Source organism: Dermochelys coriacea, chromosome 5, assembly GCF_009764565.3.
Source record: "Dermochelys coriacea isolate rDerCor1 chromosome 5, rDerCor1.pri.v4, whole genome shotgun sequence".
Classification (NCBI taxonomy): Eukaryota; Metazoa; Chordata; order Testudines; family Dermochelyidae; genus Dermochelys; species Dermochelys coriacea.
The window spans coordinates 37,976,265-38,000,101 of NC_050072.1; the positions used below are offsets into that span (position 1 = coordinate 37,976,265).

General features: G+C 43.6%; 1 protein-coding gene across 3 annotated transcripts in view; it reads left to right on the forward strand.

Annotated features, from left to right (window-relative positions):
* RAB3C (RAB3C, member RAS oncogene family) overlaps nt 1-23,837 on the forward strand; it is a 218,572-nt gene that overhangs the window by 175,645 nt on the left and 19,090 nt on the right. For all 3 annotated transcript variants that reach the window (XM_043514715.1, XM_038402675.2, XM_038402674.2), the window contains exon 4: nt 21,829-21,953. In XM_043514715.1, the coding sequence (XP_043370650.1) occupies nt 21,829-21,953 (125 nt within the window). The remainder of the gene's footprint in view (nt 1-21,828; nt 21,954-23,837) is intronic.

Consider the following 23,837-nt stretch of genomic DNA (forward strand, 5'->3'; position numbering starts at 1 on the left):
CAGGTCAAGCCCAACAAAGAAAATAACAGAACACCACTAGCCGTCACCTTCAGCCCCCAACTAAAACCTCTCCAACCCATCATCAAGGATCTACAACCTATCCTGAAGGACGACCCATCACTCTCACTGATCTTGGGAGACAGGCCAGTCCTTGCTTACAGACAGCCCCCCAACCTGAAGCAAATACTCACTAGCAACCTTTACACACCACACAACAGAACCACTAACCCAGGAACCTATCCTTGCAACAAAGCCCGTTGCCAACTCTGTCCACATATCTATTCAGGGGACACCATCATAGGGCCTAATCACATCAGCCACACTATCAAAGGCTTGTTCACCTGCACATCTACCAATGTGATATATGCCATCATGTGCCAGCAATGCCACTCTGTCATGTACTTTGGTCAAACTGGACAGTCTCTATGTAAAAGAATAAATGGACACAAATCAGACGGCAAGAATTATAACATTCAAAAACCAGTTGGAGAACACTTCAATCTCTCTGGTCACTCGATTACAGACCTAAAATTGGCAATTCTTCAACAAAAAAACTTCAAAAATAGACTCCAACGAGAGACTGCTGAATTGGAATTAATTTGCAAACTGGATACAATTAACTTAGGCTTGAATAGAGACTGGGAATGGATGGATCATTACACAAAGTAAAACTATTTTCCCATGTTTATTTCCCCCCACTGTTGCTCAGACGTTCTTGTCAACTGCTGGAAATGGCCCACCTTGATTATCACTACAAAAGGTTCTTCCCCTCCACGCCCCCCGCTCTCCTGCTGGTAACAGCTCACCTTAAGTGATCACTCTGGTTACAGTGTGTATAGTAACACCCATTGTTTCATGTTCTCTATGTATATAAATCTCCCCACTGTATTTTCCACTGAATGCATCCGATGAAGTGAGCTGTAGCTCACGAAAGCTTATGCTCAAATAAATGTGTTAGTCTCTAAGGTGCCACAAGTCCTCCTTTTCTTTTTAGTAAAAAGACTGGTGTACTACGCTGTTTCCTGCTCCTGATGTCAGCTGTTGTCCCAAAGGGAGCCAATTCCAACAATTTCCCACGTAGCAAAGTGCTGCTGTAGTAGCTCACAGGTTATCTAGAGGGACCCAAAACAAATACATTACTGTTTAATTGTTTAACTCTTATTTCCGTGGTTGATGCTAATCTATATCACCATTGCCTTTATCAGTTAACAGTGTGATCAGGGCAAACACCATCTGGCAAATCTAATTTCAAATATAAAAATAATGGCAAGAATGTGCAGAGAAGAAATATCCACAAATACCTATGGTCAAAATTTCAAACTTTGGGCCTTCATTTATGCCTGGAGAAAGTGCACAGTCAAACAGGGAAATTGTACTTCCAAACTAGTATTGGTGCAAGGAAATGTGACAACTGCAAGTTCCATACCACGTTTTGGAGTGTTCAAATAAAGCACTGAGCCTGGCCTGATAATAGAATAGGCAACTGTGATTTTAAGAGAACAAATCATGATGGAAAAATGTTGACTTGAATTTCAAAATTAGCATGTAATGGAATGCAACAGATGTAATCTATCTTGATTTTAATAAAACTTTTGATACCATGTCTGTGCCATTAAAATCTTCCCAACAAAATTCAAATTAACTTAGATAAGAGCTTTGTCACACAGATTGTAAACTGGCTGGATCATGAACAAAATGTAACAAAATAGTACCTTATGAAGAGTGGACTAAAATGTCTAGTGGGGTTCTGCAGGGATTAAGGTTTGATATAATTTTACTAACATCTTTGTTAATGAATTGGGAAAGGAGTTACAGAACGTGTTAAATTTGCAGATGAACCTAAACAGGGAGGAGTGAAGAAGTGATAGGGAAATAAGACAGAAGGAACTGGCAAGATCAGAAATAGTAGCGGCAATAGCAAAATTAGGTTAAACCTGGAAAAATGAAAGCTAAAACATGTGGGGAAATATAATCCAAAACACAGTTATACTAGAAGTTGGAGAGACTTGAAAAGCATTCCTGGCAAAACAGGCCTAATGAGAGTAGGGGACAGCAAATGTGAGGTGAATTTTTTATGATATGGCAGCAAAAAGTCAGTGTAAATCCTAAATCCTAGAGAAGCTACATTCCTATATCCTTGGGCTTTGTGCAAGGCAGAGTAAATTTCATTCTGCAAACACATATGAGGTAGAGAAGAGGCAAAGTGATACTGTTCAGACTTAGGTTAGGCTTAGACTTTCAGACCAAATAAAAACTAAAGTTAGGGTTAGGGTTTGATGGCACCAAATGATAAAAGTTATTCTTAGGAGATTTCAGCCCCAAATGGTGAAATCTCACAAGATCAGCTGTTTTAATGAGATTTGGGCCAGAGCTGAACAGAACTACAAAATGGCCCCTATCCCAGTGTGTTTAACACCTCTGAGAATCAGGCTGCTTATTTAGATGTTTAATTTTTGGCATCCAAGTTTGAAAATTTTGGTGTAATATGAACGGTGTGAATATTGGATTAAATAAATTGTATTTTTAAGTGATATAAACCTTCATGCATCAGGACATAACCACTGACTGACAGGTTAGTAAGAAACTTCCCATAATGGCAAATTACCCCATATTTGTCTACTCTGGGGTTTCTTGCACCTTCTTCTGAAGTATCTGGTACTGGCCATGGTTACACAGGATACTGGACTAGATGGACAACTGGTTGCACCTGCTTTGACAGTTTCTGTGTTCTATGCTGCAGAGTTTATCCTGCAACACTGGAACAATGGCTTTAAACAACTAATGTGCAGTCATTGAATAGTTTTAAACAGGTTTTTATTTCAAAAGAGAGGACAGTTTGATTAAAATGTGTCCCATGATTTTGGGCAGTTTTTAAACTATACATGCACAACTTTTATATGTTTTTCATAACCAGATCATGGCTTTTATATAACTGACTGTTACAAACCAGGAGCTGTAATCACAATGCACTACTGATACTTCATGTTAGTATAATTGCTGGCCCCTCAGAACAGCAGTGTTATTTTAACATTAGTTAGTTTAGCAAGTCTTGAATCTCAGATCTGGGTGATATTTAACCTCTTCATGCTCAAAACTCTTTGATTCGAGTATGTGTTTTCCATGCACAGACAGAAACCATATACTTTCAGAATGACCTTTGTTTTATATTGAGAGAATAACACAGCATGAAAGAACAAAAGTAAGGTCTTTCTGAGAGAGCACACAATGAGTGTATCTTCTCTATCTGCTATGGACAGTAGTATGTTCCTTATATTTAAAGGTGTACACTGAAAACAGATACAACAACTGCTTAGGTAAATACAAGAAGGCTCCTTTTGACATTACTTTACTACCGTGTTTTTCAGTTGTATTGTTCAGACTTCCAAAGACAGTTTCCGCAATCAATGTAAACTGTTGATTAACAGGATCATTTATGTTGGGGCATCTGGAGAATTAAACAACAGGGATAGTCAAAAGATGTGCAAGAACAAACTGTATTATAGTCTCAATGTTTTCCATGAATATTATTTTAATCATAAACACTTCTATTCCCTCTGCTTCCAAACCCTAATCTTTGATGATTGTGCATGTTGTGCATGTGTAGTAGTAGCTTTGAAGGATCATAATTTAACAGCAAGTTTCTCAGTAGGGTGAAAATTAAAATGTTCAGCCTTTTGGTCTTGTAGTGAGTTGATAAATCAGTTTGCATGGTGTGACACAGCTCACAGCCTTGTATTTGACATAAAAACTCTCCATTAACATGTATTATTACTATGCCCCACTGTGAAAAATGTGTTAAATTAGTTGGACTACACAAAAGTAATCCTTACGGATTATGGCCACTGCTTTACCTTGTTCCAAGATAGAATTTTGTGTTTCTTCTTTGAGTCAGATAAATATTTATAACTTTAAATGGTACATTTTTATCACTATATAAAATGTATTTTGACAGACACAGACCAGTGGGGTACTGGACTCTGGTAGAAGGCAAATATACTGGCTACTGGATGAATAGTTTTCTGTTCCCTGAGTGACCAGAGCAAGGACTGCACTAGAGCAATCAGGAACCTGCTAGAACCAATTAAGACATGCAAGCTAATGAAGACACCTGGAGCCAATTAAGAACATACTAGAATCAATTATGGCAGGCAGACTAATCAGGACACCTGGTTTAAAAAAGGACCTCCCATCAGTTAGTGGAGGCCATGCAAGGAGCAGGGAGTGAGAAGGCGGGCTGCTGGAGGACTGAGGAGTACAAGTGTTATCTGGCTTCAGGAGGAAGATCCTGTGGTAAGGATAAAGAAGGTGCTGGAGGGAGGCCATAGGGAAGTAGCCCAGGGAGTTGGAGTTGTAGCTGTAGCTATCATGCAGCTGATACAGGAGACTAGAAAGCTACTATCCCCATGGTCCTGGGCTGGAACCTGGTGTAGAGGGTGTGTCTGGGACCCCCCCCCTCCAATCTCCCCCAACTTCTGATTGTACACAGGAGGAGTTGACATGGTCTGTGAGCAACACCAGAAGGGAAGGTCTAATTTGGAAAAGGATCTGGCCTGTCCCCGACCCACTAGGTGGGACAACAGAGACTGCGGAGATTGTTCTCCATTTCCCCTATGCATGCCAGTGATGAGGTTAGCTGAGTAAATGGCAGGTTTGAGCCTCTAGCAGAAGCAGCCAAACTGAGGGCTGCCGTGAACCTCTGAGGTGAGCAAATCTGCCAAAAAGTGCAGGACCCACCAAGGCAGAGGAGGAACTTTGTCACAGTATATATGAAGTAGATTGGACATCTCTTACCCATTGATATTGAGCAAATTACTCACTGTTTTTTCCAAAATGTCTATGTAAACAGTTAGTTAAATTCAACCAACCAATGAGGTGAAAAGATAATGCAAAACAGAAAAGGAATGAAATGCTGTTGACTTTGGCAGTAATTTACTAACTATTATTAATTATACTATCATCCGACAAGCTTCAGAGTGGTAGCTATGTTAGTCTGTATCAGCAAAAACAATGAGCATAAGCTTCTGTGGGCTAAAACCCACTTCATCAGATGCATTAGTCTCTAAAGTGTTTTAGCCCATGAAAGCTTATGCCCAAATAAATTTGTTAGTCTCTAAAGTACCACAAGGACTCCTCATTATCATCTGAGCTGATTCACACCTGTGGTCAAGGCCCACATAACCCTGACGGGATCAGAGTTTTATATTATAGTTCATAGGCACCTTCCTCTGTTATAGAGGAGCAGCCTACAGAGTCCACAGAAAGGCAGCTCAGATAACACCAAAGTGTTGCATGCTGGGACCTGTAAAAGTCCCATGCCTCTGTATTAGTCTTGCTTAAGTGCCAGCTGTAACGTGCTGACCACACAAGATGAAGAACACAATTGTGTCTCTATCCTGATGGTCTTCCAGTCTAAACAAATGGACATCACAAATCAGACACAAAATGTATAGTGGGGCAAAGAGAATGGAGTATAGGCCTATCTTAGAGCATAGGCATTTTTCTAATGTAAGACATGGTGATAGCATTTTGAGTGGTAAGTGTTAGTATTGGTGGTGTGCAACAGGGCTCTTACTAGTGCTATATTGGATAGGGAAAGTTTCACGTGTAGGTGAAAGCAGGGAAGAAGGCAGAAGCACAAGAGTGTTCCAAGTATACAGCAGATGAGAACATCTGCAGTATGATCCATTTTATGCAAATTAGGTGTGGTGGCAAGCTGCTGAATAGTTGGTCCTAATTCCATCTATAAAACATACATTTTTTTTTTCAGCATAATGGACTTTAGCCCACATTTCACTTTTTCAGTAGCATATATCAGCCACCCTGTGACTTAGCACTTGAGTATCACAAATGATTCCTCATCTGAATATTGCAGATTTTCAGTACATTTATTCAAAAACCTATTATACAGGCATGGTGCAAACTAAAACTAAATTGTAAATCTTAACAAAATTGCTTGTATTAGATTAGATTAGAATAAAATTTAATCTAAAATAGTATTCATTGTGGGAAAGAAATAGTCCATAAAAGCAGTGACATATAATTTCCTGGAGGAAAACAATGCCTTATGTGGGAGTTAAAATTGAAAAACATTCTGTGTCACTAACTTTGGGGGGAAATGCCTTAACGTAATATAGTTTTTAAAATTGAAAGACTTGAAATTCCCAGGTAAGAGTGTACTTAAAAAAAAAAAAAAGTAAAACATTTAAATACAAGGAAATGCACTGTTAATGTCACCCAAACAGTTAGAGGCTACACTTCCACTTTCCCTTTCAATCCTGCACAGCTGTGAAATATAGCAGCACCTATCCAACGCGCCATCCACCAGCACCCCCCCCACACACACACACACGGCGGGGGGGCACCCCCATTTAAACACAGGTATAAGTCATAGACAGGTCACAGGCCATGAATGCTTGTTTGTTGCCCGTGACCAGTCCATGACTTTCACTGAAAATTCCCGTGACTAAATTGTAGCCTTAATTATGATTTACTGAATGTGTTTGTTCAATTTGTATGCATGCATCATTTCTGTATCTGAAGTTAGGAATATTGTCTATGTAACAATTACAGCTGTGTGGGTATGTGCTTGGGAAACGCCCACCAGACAGTAAGCAATCAGCCTTAATGGGCCATTAGGAAAAGACAATGAGTCTTCAAAGATGTGAATCCCCCATCTTCCCAGGAGTTCCTTCCTGTGGACCTTGCAAATAAGCTTTGTCTCATGGTTGCCCTGACACTGCAAGGTCATGTGATAATGTCACCTGGTACAAAATACCATCTTGGACACTGCTGGTACTTTTCCACTGGAAACAAAGGCTTCCCGTCTTATGTAAATTCTATTTAAGGCCAGGAAGCAAGGCAATCTAGACTCTCCTCCATTGCCTGCCCAGGAAGGAAGACTGCTAAAAACACCTGAAGGGAAAGGCAAGGTTGAGAACAGGTTGAGAAAGGGGTCCAGTCTGTAAAGAGAAATAACTGGAACTCTAAGCTACAGAAACCCTGCAACTTGCCTAAAACAACATTTGTGGTGAGAAATTACATTTTGTAACCTGTTTCTTGAGTGTATTAAGCTTAGTTTGCATGTTTTGTTTTATTTGCTCAGTAATCTTCTGTTTGCTATTCCTTTATAATCACTTAAAATTTACCCTTTGTAGTTAAACTTATTTCTTGTTCATTTCAAAACCCAGTTTGTGCAATTCATATTTGGGGGTGGGCAAAAAGCCTGTGCAGATCTCTCTCTGCTTTGAGGGAGAGAGTAAATTTTAATGAGCTTGTGCTCTGCAGATCTTTCTATACAGCACAAGACCATATTATTTTGGGTTACTCCCCAAAGGGGGTGTGCATGTGAATGCTGGGTGAACCTTTGAGCTAATTCCTCTCACACACAGCTGATCTCAGTGTCTCTGTGTCCATTTGCAGCTGGGTGGGTCCCTACCTGTGTGCTGGAGAAGGCTTGAGGGCCTGGCAGAGCTAGGACAGGGTGAGGAAACCTAGGCTGGTGGAACGGGTGGAAGCAGCGGGACCCCAGCACATCAAGTGTCATCCTGGATGGTGGGTCCAACCCATCACATCCTCTTGTCCTTCCCCTTTTCTCTGGCCTTCATATTGCTGTCTCTCAGCCCTTTCCTGCGCCTCTTTCTTCCCCATCATTAGCCTTCCAATTTCTCTTTGCCTTCTCTGGGTTCTCTTTTAACCCATTTCTTCTTCTTCTTCTTCTTCTTCCAGGAAGTTTTTGGAAAGCATAGGGGACAATTTCCTGGTGCAAGTGCTAGGGGAGCCAACTAGGGGGAGCGCTTTTCTTGACCTGCTGCTCACAAACCGGGTAGAATTAGTGGGGGAAGCAAAAGTGGATGGGAATCTGGGAGGCAGTGACCATGAGTTGGTTGAGTTCAGGATCCTGACGCAGGGAAGAAAGGTAAGCAGCAGGATACGGACCCTGGACTTCAGGAAAGCAGACTTTGACTCCCTCAGGGAACAGATGGCCAGGATCCCCTGGGGGACTAACATGAAAGGGAAGGGAGTCCAGGAGAGCTGGCTGTATTTCAAGGAATCCCTGTTGAGGTTACAGGGACAAACCATCCCGATGAGTCGAAAGAATAGTAAATATGGCAGGCGACCAGCTTGGCTTAATGGTGAAATCTTAGCGGATCTTAAACATAAAAAAGAAGCTTACAAGAAGTGGAAGGTTGGACATATGACCAGGGAAGAGTATAAAAATATTGCTCGGGCATGTAGGAAAGATATCAGGAGGGCCAAATCGCACCTGGAGCTGCAGCTAGCAAGAGATGTCAAGAGTAACAAGAAGGGTTTCTTCAGGTATGTTGGCAACAAGAAGAAAGCCAAGGAAAGTGTGGGCCCCTTACTGAATGAGGGAGGCAAGCTAGTGACAGAGGATGTGGAAAAAGCTAATGTACTCAATGCTTTTTTGCCTCTGTTTTCACTAACAAGGTCAGCTCCCAGACTGCTGTGCTGGGCATCACAAAATGGGGAAGAGATGGCCAGCCCTCTGTAGAGATAGAGGTGGTTAGGGACTATTTAGAAAAGCTGGACGTGCACAAGTCCATGGGGCCGGACGAATTGCATCCGAGAGTGCTGAGGGAATTGGCGGCTGTGATTGCAGAGCCCTTGGCCATTATCTTTGAAAACTCGTGGCGAACGGGGGAAGTCCCGGATGACTGGAAAAAGGCTAATGTAGTGCCCATCTTTAAAAAAGGGAAGAAGGAGGATCCTGGGAACTACAGGCCGGTCAGCCTCACCTCAGTCCCTGGAAAAATCATGGAGCAGGTCCTCAAAGAATCAATCCTGAAGCACTTAGAGGAGAGGAAAGTGATCAGGAACAGTCAGCATGGATTCACCAAGGGAAGGTCATGCCTGACTAATCTAATCGCCTTTTATGATGAGATTACTGGTTCTGTGGATGAAGGGAAAGCAGTGGATGTATTGTTTCTTGACTTTAGCAAAGCTTTTGACACGGTCTCCCACAGCATTCTTGTCAGCAAGTTAAGGAAGTATGGGCTGGATGAATGCACTATAAGGTGGGTAGAAAGCTGGCTAGATTGTCGGGCTCAACGGGTAGTGATCAATGGCTCCATGTCTAGTTGGCAGCCGGTGTCAAGTGGAGTGCCCCAGGGGTCGGTCCTGGGGCCCGTTTTGTTCAATATCTTCATAAATGATCTGGAGGATGGTGTGGATTGCACTCTCAGCAAATTTGCGGATGATACTAAACTGGGAGGAGTGGTAGATACGCTGGAGGGGAGGGATAGGATACAGAAGGACCTAGACAAATTGGAAGATTGGGCCAAAAGAAATCTAATGAGGTTCAATAAGGATAAGTGCAGGGTCCTGCACTTAGGATGGAAGAATCCAATGCACCGCTACAGACTAGGGACCGAATGGCTCGGCAGCAGTTCTGCGGAAAAGGACCTAGGGGTGACAGTGGACGAGAAGCTGGATATGAGTCAGCAGTGTGCCCTTGTTGCCAAGAAGGCCAATGGCATTTTGGGATGTATAAGTAGGGGCATAGCGAGCAGATCGAGGGACGTGATCGTTCCCCTCTATTCGACACTGGTGAGGCCTCATCTAGAGTACTGTGTCCAGTTTTGGGCCCCACACTACAAGAAGGATGTGGATAAATTGGAAAGAGTACAGCGAAGGGCAACAAAAATGATTAGGGGTCTAGAGCACATGACTTACGAGGAGAGGCTGAGGGAGCTGGGATTGTTTAGTCTGCAGAAGAGAAGAATGAGGGGGGATTTGATAGCTGCTTTCAACTACCTGAAAGGGGGTTTCAAAGAGGATGGCTCTAGACTGTTCTCAATGGTAGCAGATGACAGAACGAGGAGTAATGGTCTCAAGTTGCAATGGGGGAGGTTTAGATTGGATATTAGGAAAAACTTTTTCACTAAGAGGGTGGTGAAACACTGGAATGCGTTACCTAGGGAGGTGGTGGAATCTCCTTCCTTGGAGGTTTTTAAGGTCAGGCTTGACAAGGCCCTGGCTGGGATGATTTAACTGGGACTTGGTCCTGCTTTGAGCAGGGGGTTGGACTAGATGACCTTCTGGGGTCCCTTCCAACCCTGATATTCTATGATTCTATGATTCTCCACCTCCTGGCCATCCCCTACACATCCCCTGTGTTGTGTTAATTGCACACCCAGATCATTCATAATAGCTGACATTACTGGGCTAGTATATAGCATGTACACATACCATATTGGGATAATCAGAGAGCCGTTTGTGCTCTGCAGATCTTTCTATACAGCACAAGACCATATTATTGGTTATTATTATTATTATTACTGGCATGAATATAGATTTAGGATGTGAGCTTTTTACTTTAATGTTTAGTTGTTGTTTTTTTTTTTCCCCTGAAGACACTAAACTCTTTCTAAATTGAGAGGTTAGAAGCTAGGGTCACATTTTCTAGTGTGTTGTTACCAAAACAAAATAAATGCATTCGATCAGGAGGTAAGCTTACTGCTACCCCCTGAAAGGCTTATAAATATATTTTTATTCTTATCTGAGGACTGGAATGTGGCTTGTGGTGTTCATTTATGAATTTGCTGCCACAGAGGCTTATGGCAGATTTTCCTGATAAGGTTTCCTTTCACTCTTGTTCACTGGTAAAAAAAAAATAAAGGAATTTGACTTACAGTAGACCCAGTTTCTACTGGAGTAGGGCAAAGCTGTGATTTTTCTGTGTAATGCTCATTTTCTCTTAACTAGTCTGCTAGCAGTAAATGAACCAGAACTTCATTAATGTCACACCTGTCACACAGCTTCTGCATGTTCAATATATCTGACTCCCAGGGAAGGTAAAAAATTAGCCTGTAGTTGGAAGATGCACACAGCAGGACCTTGCACAAGGAAGATAAAGTCTGTCAGTAGGAGATATTGAGTCATTGATATTCTTCAGCTTCCGACACTGTGGGTTTATTTCACAACTAGTGCATTTTTAACTACATTTGCCCTTTAATTCAGAAAGAATTGAATTTGTGGAATGGTGTTTGATCAGCCTGGTCAATATTTATGCATCAAGGTCTGTTGCTGGCAAAATCAGCTTACCAACAACAGAATGTTTGGTATATCCCATTTCTACTACTCCCTCCACTTCTCAGTGGCTCCCATTTCCTTCCTACTCTGTGGTGCTGAAGAAAAATGTTTTATAATTGTTTTGGTTCTTGGCACTCCTCAATCTCTTCTGCCCCTGTCCCTGGTGGTCCACTGTCCCACCGGGGAGACTTAGTCTGCTGTCTGTAACACACTAGTATTTCCTCCTCCAAGATAGAGTAGAATTGGGACTGACAGAGCAGATTCACTCAGCATAGTTGAGTGAGACAGATAGACATCACAGCACTAAAATCAGCAGCCATTAAACTAACAGTGACGGGACCCAAAGGGAACATGTTAAGAGATTCTAACATGCCCACTCCTTTTTGAGTGCACCCTGCTCATAAGATTGAAAGTCATTGCGTCTTCTCTTTGTGATGACTATTTAAACCTTTGCAAGGAGACAGAGGTTTTATACCAGCCTTTATTCTCAATTGTACATCTGTTCCGGTTAGCTCGGCCCACGGCAGGAGGAACAGAATGTTTGAGCCTGGATATTTTGACTGGTGGTCAAAAGTTCCAAGTTTTCTTAAAAAGAAAAGGAGTACTTGTGGCACCTTAGAGACCGCTATTCCTACCTACATGCCTCTAGCTTTCATCCAGATCATACCACTCGATCCATTGTCTACAGCCAAGCGCTACGATATAACCGCATTTGCTCCAACCCCTCAGACAGAGACAAACACCTACAAGATCTCTATCATGCATTCCTACAACTACAGTACCCACCTGCTGAAGTGAAGAAACAGATTGACAGAGCCAGAAGAGTACCCAGAAGTCACCTACTACAGGACAGGCCCAACAAAGAAAACAACAGAACGCCACTAGCCATCACCTTTAGCCCCCAACTAAAACCCCTCCAACGCATCATCAAGGATCTACAACCTATCCTGAAGGACGAGCCATCGCTCTCTCAGATCTTGGGAGACAGACCAGTCCTTGCTTACAGACAGCCCCCCAATCTGAAGCAAATACTCACCAGCAACCACACAACAGAACCACTAACCCAGGAACCTATCCTTGCAACAAAGCCCGTTGCCAACTCTGTCCACATATCTATTCAGGGGATACCATCATAGGGCCTAATCACATCAGCCACACTATCAGAGGCTCGTTCACCTGCGCATCTACCAATGTGATATATGCCATCATGTGCCAGCAATGCCCCTCTGCCATGTACATTGGCCAAACTGGACAGTCTCTACGTAAAAGAATGAATGGACACAAATCAGACGTCAAGAATTATAACATTCAAAAACCAGTTGGAGAACACTTCAATCTCTCTGGTCACTCGATCACAGACCTAAGAGTGGCTATACTTCAACAAAAAAGCTTCAAAAACAGACTCCAACGAGAGACTGCTGAATTGGAATTAATTTGCAAACTGGATACAATTAACTTAGGCTTGAATAGAGACTGGGAATGGATGAGTCATTACACAAAGTAAAACTATTTCCCCATGGTATTTCTCCCTCCCACCCCACCCCCCACTGTTCCTCTGATATTCTTGTTAACTGCTGGAATTAGCCTACCTGCTTGTCACCATGAAAGGTTTTCCTCCTTCCCCCCCCTGCTGTTGGTGATGGCTTATCTTAAGTGATCACTCTCCTTACAGTGTGTATGATAAACCCATTGTTTCATGTTCTCTGTGTGTGTGTATATAAATCTCTCCTCTGTTTTTTCCACCAAATGCATCCGATGAAGTGAGCTGTAGCTCACGAAAGCTTATGCTCTAATAAATTTGTTAGTCTCTAAGGTGCCACAAGTACTCCTTTTCTTTTTGCGAATACAGACTAACACGGCTGCTACTCTGAAACCTGTGATTATGCAAGTTTTCTTAGTCACTGGAAACAACTTTTTTTTTCCCCAGGGATAATTCTCCAAACTAGTTGTTTCTTGCAGCTGTGTACAGTCCTGAGCTGCCACTGGGTTGGGTGCATTCTGGTGAATGTTTGGATATTTTTAATTCAATAGGAATATGGAAATGATCCAAGCCATAAGAAGTTTGAGATTCAAATAAGCATCCAAATATTGGATGTTTACCTGAGCCTGCAAAAACTACTCAGGATTGTGCTTACCAACAATCCCATTTTGGCTCAGACTGGCCAGATTTTTAACCTCAATCCTAGGTTTTTGTTGTCCCAGGCAGCTCAGCTAACAACTGATTTAAAAAAAAAAAAATCCTCCTGCCATAATGGCTTGCCACGGGAAACGGATGGAAGGCCTGAGGCTTTCAGCTTTCTGTCTCCTTACTCAGCTGCTCTGCCTCCTGCAGGGTATGAGAGCTAAACATAAAGCAGGCAGAGAGCAGGCAGAATCCAAATGACCACCCAGTCTGAGCACTGGAGGATGGGACTGGAATAGTTCTGTAGTGCCCCTACCCACATCCCATCCCAGGGGCTGAGTGGGGGAGAGAGAAGGCCGAAAGGTAAACAGAAAGCTGGTGGATGCGTGTGATTGAAGGACACAAATGGAGATGTGGGAGGACCCAGAGGGACACTAGGAATCACAAAGGTCTAGAAGACAAAGGACACAAAGGAGGAGTCTGGGTACCTGGGATTACTCACTAGAGAATAGAGGACATTCAGTAGGGTGGCAAAATCTCCAAACCTGCTTCATCTTCAGCAGAGAGCTGAGAAGAATGCTAGAGCCTCCTCCCTCCCCCCAGATGAAAAGAGGAGGAAATGTTCCCCACTGGAGAGAGAGTAGGGGAGATGCCCCATATCTGTCCAATCACTAACGGAGAGTGGTGCCTCCTGAACATGCTGCTGGAAGACCAGGCCTTCTGCCCTTCCTTGAAGACATGGGAGGAGTACGAGGCTACTCGGCCTTCTCCCTCACAAAGGCTACTGCACATAAAGGGAGGGTGTTTATTTGGAGACAGAGGAGTTGGGCGGGGCCTCCACAGGTTCAGATAAACATCCAAACTTGCAGATGCATAATGCTGAGGCTTCAGTCATTGAAAGTATTATAGTAAAGCCAACCTGGAATCCACCATAATCCATATAATTTGCAGCAGCTGGCAGCCCAACCAAACTCCTGGCTTTTTGAAGAATTGTTTCTGGGCAGGAGGAAAGAACATAAAAGTTTCTTTGGCAGGATACTGCACTCCAATTAATTGCATACTTCTGTCTGAAACTAGCCCATCAGGAGCCCAATATGTTCTTGAACTTGCTGAAATAAACAATGAGCATGCCTCCCTCTGGAGCATAGTCAGTAGGGACTGACTGCTGACAGTGCATATGATCGACCAGATATTGGGAAGTGTAGCAAGGCACAACTCACCGGTGTGGTGCTTCCTGCTGGTCGTCCTGGGAATTTGCTCTCCAGCCTCCAGAGCACCCTCTGTAGGCTGATGTCCCACTTGCCTCAGGCTCCCATGTCCCTCCTGGTGCCCCTTCCCTTGGGGTTCTGCCCTCTGCAGTCCCCCCACAGTCTCTGGGTCTCCCCGCCCTGGGGAATCCCCACCTTGCCTCAGCGGCTACTACCAGTCCTCATCTAGCCCCTGCACACTAGGGCAGACTGCAGTCTGTTCCACTCATCATCAGCAAGGAGGGTTTGGACCTGCTGCCTTTGCCTAACCTTGGGCTGCCCCTCTGCAACTCCAGTACCTGCTTTAGACCTTCAGCAAGACCTGCAAGCTGGGGGTTTTCCAGCCTGGAGCTCCCCAGCTCCTCTGGCCTTTCCCCAGCCCTGCTTCACTCTAGGTACCCTGGTGAGCTCCCAAGCAGCCAGGCCCATCTCTCTCCACAGCAAGAGAGACTGCCTGAGCTCCTCACTCACAGCCTTTTATAAGGCCAGCTGTGGCTGCCTTCCCCCTCAGCCTATCCTTTGGCTCTCAGTCCCAGACCTCTCCCAGGGCTGGCTGCAACCCTTTCAGGCCCAGAGCGGGTGACCACCCTGCTACAGGGAGCTTTGGATTCAAAAAACAATGCATGGATTACAGATGTCTATAGAAGAAGTTTGTTATTGTTGACAGATGTATTCTTCTTTGGGGTTTGCTCGTGTCAATTCCATTCTAGGTGTGTGCGTACACCCACATGCACAGCTGAAGATTTTTGCCTTAACAGTATCTATAGAGTCACCTGTGGTGCCCTCTTGAGTGCCGCGCTCATGCATTGGTATATTAGGCACTGCCAACGCTCTCAGTTTCTTACTGCCTGTGACCATTGGTTGGAGCGCCTTGTCTTGCATTGCAAGAGCATTAGTGGCTCTTCACAGCCATTGTCTGTCTTCTTTGTATATAGTTTGTAGGTACTTAGTTAGCCATTAAGTTAAGAGTTAGGTTAGTTGGTCGTTAGAGTCCTGGCTGGGACTTCACCCTGGAGCAAGGCATGCCCCGCTCTTGCGGCTTCAAACCATGCTCATCATGCAGCAGGCTGATGCCTATTAGTGACCCCCATGACAGCTGTTTGAAGTGCTTGGGGGAGTCCCATAGAAAGGACAAGTGCAGAAGCTATAAGAACTTTTACCCTACAAACCAAAAGGAGCGAGGTATCCGCTTGAGGGCCCTCCTGATGGAGGCTGCGCTTTGTCCTGAATCAGAGCCCTCCCACTCAGATCCCACACCGAGCACCTCAGCATTGGTGCGGAGCTCGCTGTTGGTACTGGGCTCTGCCTGGCACCACTCCCCCTCACCGGTGCCTAAGAAGCAGCAAAAGAAGAAGAGCCCCACCCCCAGCACCAGAAGGCCATGTACTTGCCCCGGGACTTCACAGGGGTACTGCTGAGGTCAGACCCCCCAGCCTGGCCAGGGATCTGACTGGGGAGCAGCAGTGGATCCTGGCTCCTCCTAGGGCCCTTGTTGCCCAAAGCGGCCCCAGCGGCTAAAGAACAAGCAGGCCGACCAGCACCACAGACACCACGCCAGGTGCCAGACTCAGCTTAAGGGCCCAATACCTAAAGGCAAGCCGGTCATAGGACTGCTCCATAGGGCAGTGAAGCATCCTTGGTTCCCAGACTGCAGGCGTAGATCCCCATCTCTGCAGTCTAGCACCCCAGCACCACGTCTCCAGTCAAAAGACCCAGGTCCCCAACGCTGCGCTCTCTCCCTACAAAACATGGGACACCGTAGTTAAAGCACCAGTCCCCGTACCACCAGTACTGGCGAGCTTCCCACCAAAGATCGCCACAGTTCAGGTCACCCTCATCCAGATGGACTTCCAGACATCAGACGTCTCCGGGGCGGGATCGCTCCCGTTGCAGCACCAGTCTTCATTCCCCCAGTACTGCTCATCGGGCAGGCACCAATGCTCGCCTTACTGGTCGCCGACCAGGGTCATTCGGCAGACTGAGGCCTCCACCTTGGCCGCTGGTAGGGCAATGGTCAGAGTTGGATCAGGAGTTCACCCCTCGCTAAGGAGGGGTGATTCACTGCCGACCCATGAAACTGGCACAGCACCTGTAGCGACAGCATGGCAGCAGGGACAGGGCCCGCTCAATGGCCATATTGGACCCCGGGGGCATGCCCATAATGCCAGTCCCATATTCCCACCAGTCCTCCCTCACTGCCTTAGACTAACCGCCCCTGGCACCGCAGGCACCGGAATCAGAACACGGTACCAAATCAGATATGGGGGCAGCGCAGGAGCTGTCCCCAGAGAAGGAATGGGAACCCACCCCTCCCTAGGCGGTGCAGTTGTAATCGTCTCCAGATGAAGTGGTGGCGGGTAATTCCCAAACGGGCAACCCCTCAATGACTTCAGGGAGCACCAGGCCCTCCTTAAAAGGGTGGCTGCCAACTTGAACTTAAAAATTGAGGCGGTCACGAAGGAGTCCGATGACCTCTTCATTATTTCCTCTTCCACCACAGCCCAGGTCGCGCTACCCAGCCAGCCAAAGGTCCTTAAACAAATTGCTGTGGCAGACCCCCCTCTGAGATTTTGCCTACTTCTAAGAAGGGGGAAAAGAAGTACTACATCCCTGCAAAAGGGTTAGAATAGCTGTGTACACAGCCTCCAGCGGCATTACTGATCATGTCCCCTGTTAATGAAAGGGACAGGCCGGGGCAAGTCAGTGGCATGCTGAAAAACAGAGGCCAAGAGACTGGACTTATTTGGCACAAAGATGTATTTTATTTATTATTTCAGCTCAGACCTGCACTATGTTTCAATAGTTTCTCATTTAAGATGGGGGGGGGGAGCGAAGACCATAGTTCTCCTCAGTACTCCCCTGAATGAGAATGTACCTACCACAGGAGAGAAATACACTAAGGCATTGATGGGTCTTAGGGCTTATTAATGTACAGGTTTCCAAATGTTTCTGTTTGCAACCCTCGCCATGAGTGGATAGGACTATTCTAGAGCATTTTCATGGGTGCAATAATAAGGTATTTAGGGATTTGTTCCATTTGATAAGGATAGACCTTCTGTGGGTACATTTTCAAAAATGGAATCCCCAGGGAATGCCTCTCCAGATGCTAGTTTGGTCACAATATTTGCACACACAAATACATACATAAATGGTTATCTGAGCAGATTAGCCATTTGCGTGCACATGCATTTGAAGTAGTGCATGTGCAGCTGTGGAGGGGTTCACTTTTGCATACGGACCAGGTCTTCTGCCTTTTGAAAATTTGGTCCTGTTTTCTAAAGGCCAGATTTTTACTCGGGTAAATCTTCCATTGACCTCAGGGAGAGTTTTACCTGAATATCTTGGGATATTGGGCCATAGCTGGTAATTTCCCATCAGAGGGAGTGCTAAATACAGGCATTCTAGCAGCTGTTTCAAATGTGGGGTAGTTCAGAATGCACAGTGCTGGTGTCCCGTGGTGTTCTGACTCAATCCCTGCAATGGTATAGTCATAAAAGACACACTAATTCCCCCCTTTGAAAGCTGTGTTTGTGAGAGATGATGTGACAGAAAATGACTGTCTAGGCAATGCTGTGATATTATTCCCTACTTCTGTTATTGGTACTGTAAGGGAAACATAAAAACATGCCACACCCCATTAATCTAAAGAGCCTTCTTGTTTTGAGAGGTAATAAGAGTTAAATTTAATTATTTTACAGCAGAAATAGATAGGGTTTGAGCCTTTGAGCAAAACTGTGTGTGTGCATTCATGCACCTGAGCCTTTTTGGACTATTGTTTTTAAATAATTGTTTATAGTTTTATTGTACACAAAATAGAATTTAAAGTCTGTCTTCCTGAAGAGGCAGCTGCCTGCTACAGAATAGCTTCCACACAAATGGCTAATGCCATCAAACCGAATGGGAAAAAAAACACTATAGTATTGACAGTGTTCTAAAGTAATAGTCCAAAACACTACAGTAACATTAGTGTGAATTGTAGTGCTTTGAGGAACTACTGCAGAATGGTGAGACAACAGTGTTGCTTTACTCACCTTTTTACCAACAGTCTCTTGTCTTGCAAGCAATATGGCTGAATTGCAGTGCAAGACTTGAGTTGATCACTGGAAAGAATGGATCATTGAACTGTTGCATTAACGTGTGTCTGTGGTGCCCATACAATAAAAAAATTAAAACATGTTACAGATTGCATATGAAAGATTTGCAGAGTAAATTACTATTGCCATACAGTAGGTCAGTCAGACTAGACAACAATTGCTATATTCAGCTCGCTGCAAATATCTGTTTTGCCTTGTCATATCTTCAGTTTTCCTGAGGCTAAAGTTCTTTTCAAGGACAAAATTATATAGTTTGGGTCTGTCAGAAGGTTCTGCCATTTTAAAACTCATATATGCAAGGAAGAGGACAAACTGTATTTTAATAGATGTTTGTGTTGGCTTTTGTGGTGACTTGTGGATGAAAAATCTATAGAAGCCATTAGTTGAAATGATGTCAGAGGAAAACATAATGGTGGTGGAGGTAAATTATTTTGAATCCATTCTCCTATTGATGTGACAGTGTAGTGGGGAGGGGATGGGGAGAAAATTTGCACTGAATACTCCCACAGACAGTCATTTGCATTTCTGCACAGCAAAGACATCTCTGAACAGAAGCAGACCACGTAAGACTAGTGAGAACTTGGGGTCAAATTTTTCTTTTTCTGATCTGTTCTGTCATTATTAAGGACAAGATCTCTTAACTTTTAGCTGAGTTTATCCTTACAACTTCAAAATGAGATCTAGACCAGTCAGATTATCAGACTGTTAATCTTTTTTTAGTAGGAAGAGCTGTTTTTATGCTCAGGTTCTCAAGTACTAGAAGGCACAATAACACTCTCTTTTTAATAAAGGGTGTTTCTAATTCTTATGTTCAAAGACACCCAAACCAGTATGTGTGGTGCATACACCTGTAAACCAAATGAACTGTTATACAGTGAAAACATTTGTATTTAGGATTTCAGCCTTGCATATAAATGCATGACTAATTTACTCGTTGACTAGAACTACTTATTTTACTCTCACTACATTTTTATTTTTAAAAAAATCTTCCATTTTCCACTGAAATATAGAATGCCAATGGGCTTGAACTCATGACTGATCACAAATAAGAGTCACTAATGGGTTGATAGTGTATGAGGTTTGAGTTACTACCATCTCCAAGTTTACCACGGTGACCGCTGTAGCTCTGGTAAAAACCATTAACCGTCTTCTGATTAACCACAAATTCCATAAGAACTCAGCATGGTTCCAAAAATACATTTCTGCCAAAACTGATTGATGATGTCCTATTTTCTAAGTGATAGTGTCTTTAAGTATAATATAAATAATAAAATTCTGACCTCTATAAACTGCTTTAGTTATAGTACCTGATGATTAAGACTATGATTTTATCACAGAGGTCACAGTAGTCATGGAGTCCATGACCTCCATGACTTCAGTCTGCAGTGGCTGGGAGCTGCAAGGTGTGTACCCCCCCCCCGCCGCCCCTCCCAAGATCCAAGCCACTGCAGGCAGTGGGGGTACCCCGCTGCTCCCAGACACCACGGGGCCCCTCCAGAGCTCCAGGGTGCCGTGGGCAGCGGGGGTTCCCAGAGCTCCAAGCCACTGGGGAACCCCACAACTCCAGGCTGCAGGCACCAGCTGACACTGGAGCTCCGAGCCTCATGGGCGGTGGGGTCCCCAAGCTCCAAGCCAGGGCCTCACAGCTGCCCAGCTGCCGCAGGAGGTGTGGGACCCCCGCAGCTCCCCATTTTGTCACAGATATTTTTAGTAAAAGTCATGGACAGGTCACGGGCTTCCATGAATTTTTCTTCATTGCTTGTGACCTCTCTATGACTTTTATTAAAAATATATCCATGACAAAATCTTAATCTTACTGATGATACACTACATGAAATAGCCATTTGAGAACTTGCCTTCAAAAATGTGAGGTAGAATTCCCATTTTAATGTAGGAAAAAGCATGGCAGACCAACGAGAACAGTGTATAAACAAATACTTCAGACCGCATATCATCATTAAATACTTAAATGCCAAATATGTAGGTCTAGATCTTCAGCCCCACTTCATCTGCCTTTTGTTTACTATGGTGGAGCAAAGCCAACCTAAAGCCAACCTAACCAGCCCCTTGAAAATTCCCATGCAGTGCAAATCCCCAGGTGGTGTAGAGCTGCAGTAGCAAATTCTATGCAACTCACCGTATGGCCTCAGTGCAGGTGATGTCATTGGGAGAGCAGTGAGTGGCTGAGCCCCTCCATGGTCCAGTGATATCCAGCTACTGGAATGAACATTTGAGGGCTGTGTGTTGGCACTGTAAGCTACAGCAGGCTGCTCTAACTTTTGCTGGGTGTCTGGACGTAGGTAGATTGGCTACGGGATCTAGGGGGTTACAAAGGTGGTGTATAGTCATTTTTGCACATGTCCATCCTCTGGTCTTGCACTGAGTACAACCAGAGTGGAGGATTTCCCACATCGTCTCTACCATGGTACCCAGGTAAAATATAACATGGTAGGTATGCACAAAACCTATGGACTTCCAAATATATGCATAGCGTAGCTATGTGGTGGAAAAGTGTCACTACTGGGTGTATAACCAAACTTTCCAGTTTCAAAAGTAACTGAGCAACAGCATTATGATGCTATTTAATCCTCTCATGCCTAACCCGGGCCTCTCTGTACAATGGAACCAAACTCTGCAGCAGCAGCTACTTAGTTCTGTGGATTTATCATAAATAAATCTTTAAAAAAGGAAACAGAACCATGGTAAGACTGGTTTGCTGCTTCCTGACTTTAGGCAGCAAGATTTTGATATAGTGTGAAAAATTATCTAAGACAATATCGTGGTGGCACACATTTCTAAAAACAAAGGGGAGGTTTTTTGGATAACATAACCCTGTTAGCACAAAGGGCTCCAGGACAATATGCTGGGAAGGAATACGAGGAGGAAACCAGAATACCTTTGAAGTTTTGCTGTTAAATTTAATTTTGAAAGGTGGAAGATAATATATGAATAAACTGTTCATTTTTTGTAAAAAATACTCAGGAAGGTCTTTTGTTACAATGTGAAAATACATCCTCTTTATGCTGGGGAGAAAGAGAGGGGAAGCATGGCAGCTACTTTTCAGTAATAAAGGAAGAGAGGCTGCTAGCAGAAGAAACTCTGAAAGGATTCTGTCTTCTGACCAGGGGGATTGTAGACTATAGTAATATTATTCCTATGTTTTGTGTCATACAACCCTATGCATAGAACCATTTTAGTCCAGATGTCAGTTTTGTCCTCATTTGTCTTGTTAGGTTTCTGTTTAAATTTGATTTTTGGGGTAGTTTTATTTGCTTTAACTCTTTCTTTCTCTCTCTCTTTTTTTTTTTTTAAGGTCAACTCAAATCAAAACATACTCGTGGGATAATGCCCAGGTTATTTTGGTCGGTAATAAATGTGACATGGAGGACGAGCGGGTAATCTCCACTGAGAGAGGCAAACATTTAGCAGAGCAACTTGGTAAGAAGAGAAATGATAAGCAGGTTTTGTGATTGGTTATAACATAGTACTCAGTGCAATCACTAATTGTTACAAGAGTTTTAACGAAAAGTTCATCCACCTGCCAGTATAAAGAATATCAATAGCAAGTGATATGCAGCACCTGCCTTCTGCTTTTGCTGGCTGAGATGTAAGCTATTTGTGTTGGAATCATTAGGACTGTAACTTCAGTAGAATGGGGTACACAGTTAATGCTACATCCTGTGGTGGGTTTATTCAGAGCTGTGATATGACACTGCTATCCATATAGTTTCCTGAAGGAGCCCTTGAGTTAGTTTAGAGTAGACTTGTTTGGTATAGCATCATAGTTAATTCTTTATTCTATCTCTTAGATTGAGAGTATGGTAAGGGTTGCTAAATACAGAAAACGATAACAGATTATTACACACACACACTCAAACTAGGAAATAAAGTAAAGTAAATAAAAAAACTAAGCAGAATCAGTTATGAGAAAACAGTGAGCGATTAAGAGTAACAGTAGAATAACAGATTAAGAGTAACAGTAAAATTAGTTTCTCCAGCATGAATTAACTGAGAAGTTCTAACCTTCTAAAGCTCCTACTCTAGGCTTAGGGTAAGGATGGAGATCTGCCCTTTAGTTCCTTGCTGAATTATCAGCACAGCAATTGGAGACCACAGTCCATGCTACTCACATGTGTATCCCTTTGAAGCTGATGTGCTTCCATCAACCACCTGCATATACTTGCCCAAAACAACACTATAAGGGGCTTGCAAGCCAGCTACCAACAATTCCTCTGGGTTCATGGTGTCTGAGTTGGTAATATTCTTGTCCCTCCCATTAGAGCCCTGCTAATATTTGTTTCGTACAGTGATAAGACCCCATTTTCCTAAAATCCCATATACATTCTTTAGTAAAAGTGAAAAACTCACTGCTTATATGTACAAAAGAGAATAGTTTAACCAGTTTAAAAAAAAGTCGCATTTTAAGCCAAAACATGAACTGAAACTTTTTTGCAAATTCAGAAAGCTTGAATTATTATTTACAACATAGAGAGTCGCATCCAGAAAGATCTTCAACTCCCATTGAAATCAGTGGAGTTACTCTACATGTACACTGGTGTAAATGAGGCAGGATCTGTGAGCCAGATTCTGATTTCTAGGTGGTAGTCTTAACCACAGGGATAATTATTATGAAGCTTTGAGCATCTGTCCTTTGTTCTGCTGAACAGAGGAAGTAGCTTTTCTTGTGGTATGAAAGTATCTTTGTTGTATTTTGACTGAGCCAGAATCAGAAAATATCAGAATCTCACAAGAACCTGATATTGTTAAGATTTCCTACCCAATTTATCAGACTCCACAGATCCCAATATTTTGGATAGGCATCTAGATGTTCAGGGGTTACCAAAATCCAACCCCTAACCCTTTGGAGGTTCACCAGTCACTTCTATAAAGAGACACCTTTTTGCCATGTGTTAAAACTCACTGTGGCAGGGCACTTTTTGGTTCCTGGTGAACACATGATAAACTTCAGCTCACCTTCTTCCTTTCTTTGCACAAGTGCTTAGGGGAAAGACTAAGAGCAGCTATTTGGGAAGCAGAGGGAGGAGAGAGTCTTTTATACCTTTGATCATAGGTCTGGGTCGAATCCCAAGATGGGGAATCTGTTCACTTTTCTGCTTATATTACCTTATTTTAGATTCTTGTCATAACCAATTTCCCCTTTGAAAAGCATTGTGTTGGCTGCAATACTGTTTGCCCTGCTGAGACATTCCATCCAATTGCACTCACCTTCCTTGTGCCACATCTAGCTGAAGAGACGCATATCCAAAACAGCCATGCAAAGGAGGACTATAAACCAGGCCTTAAAAGATGGCAGAAAGGAAC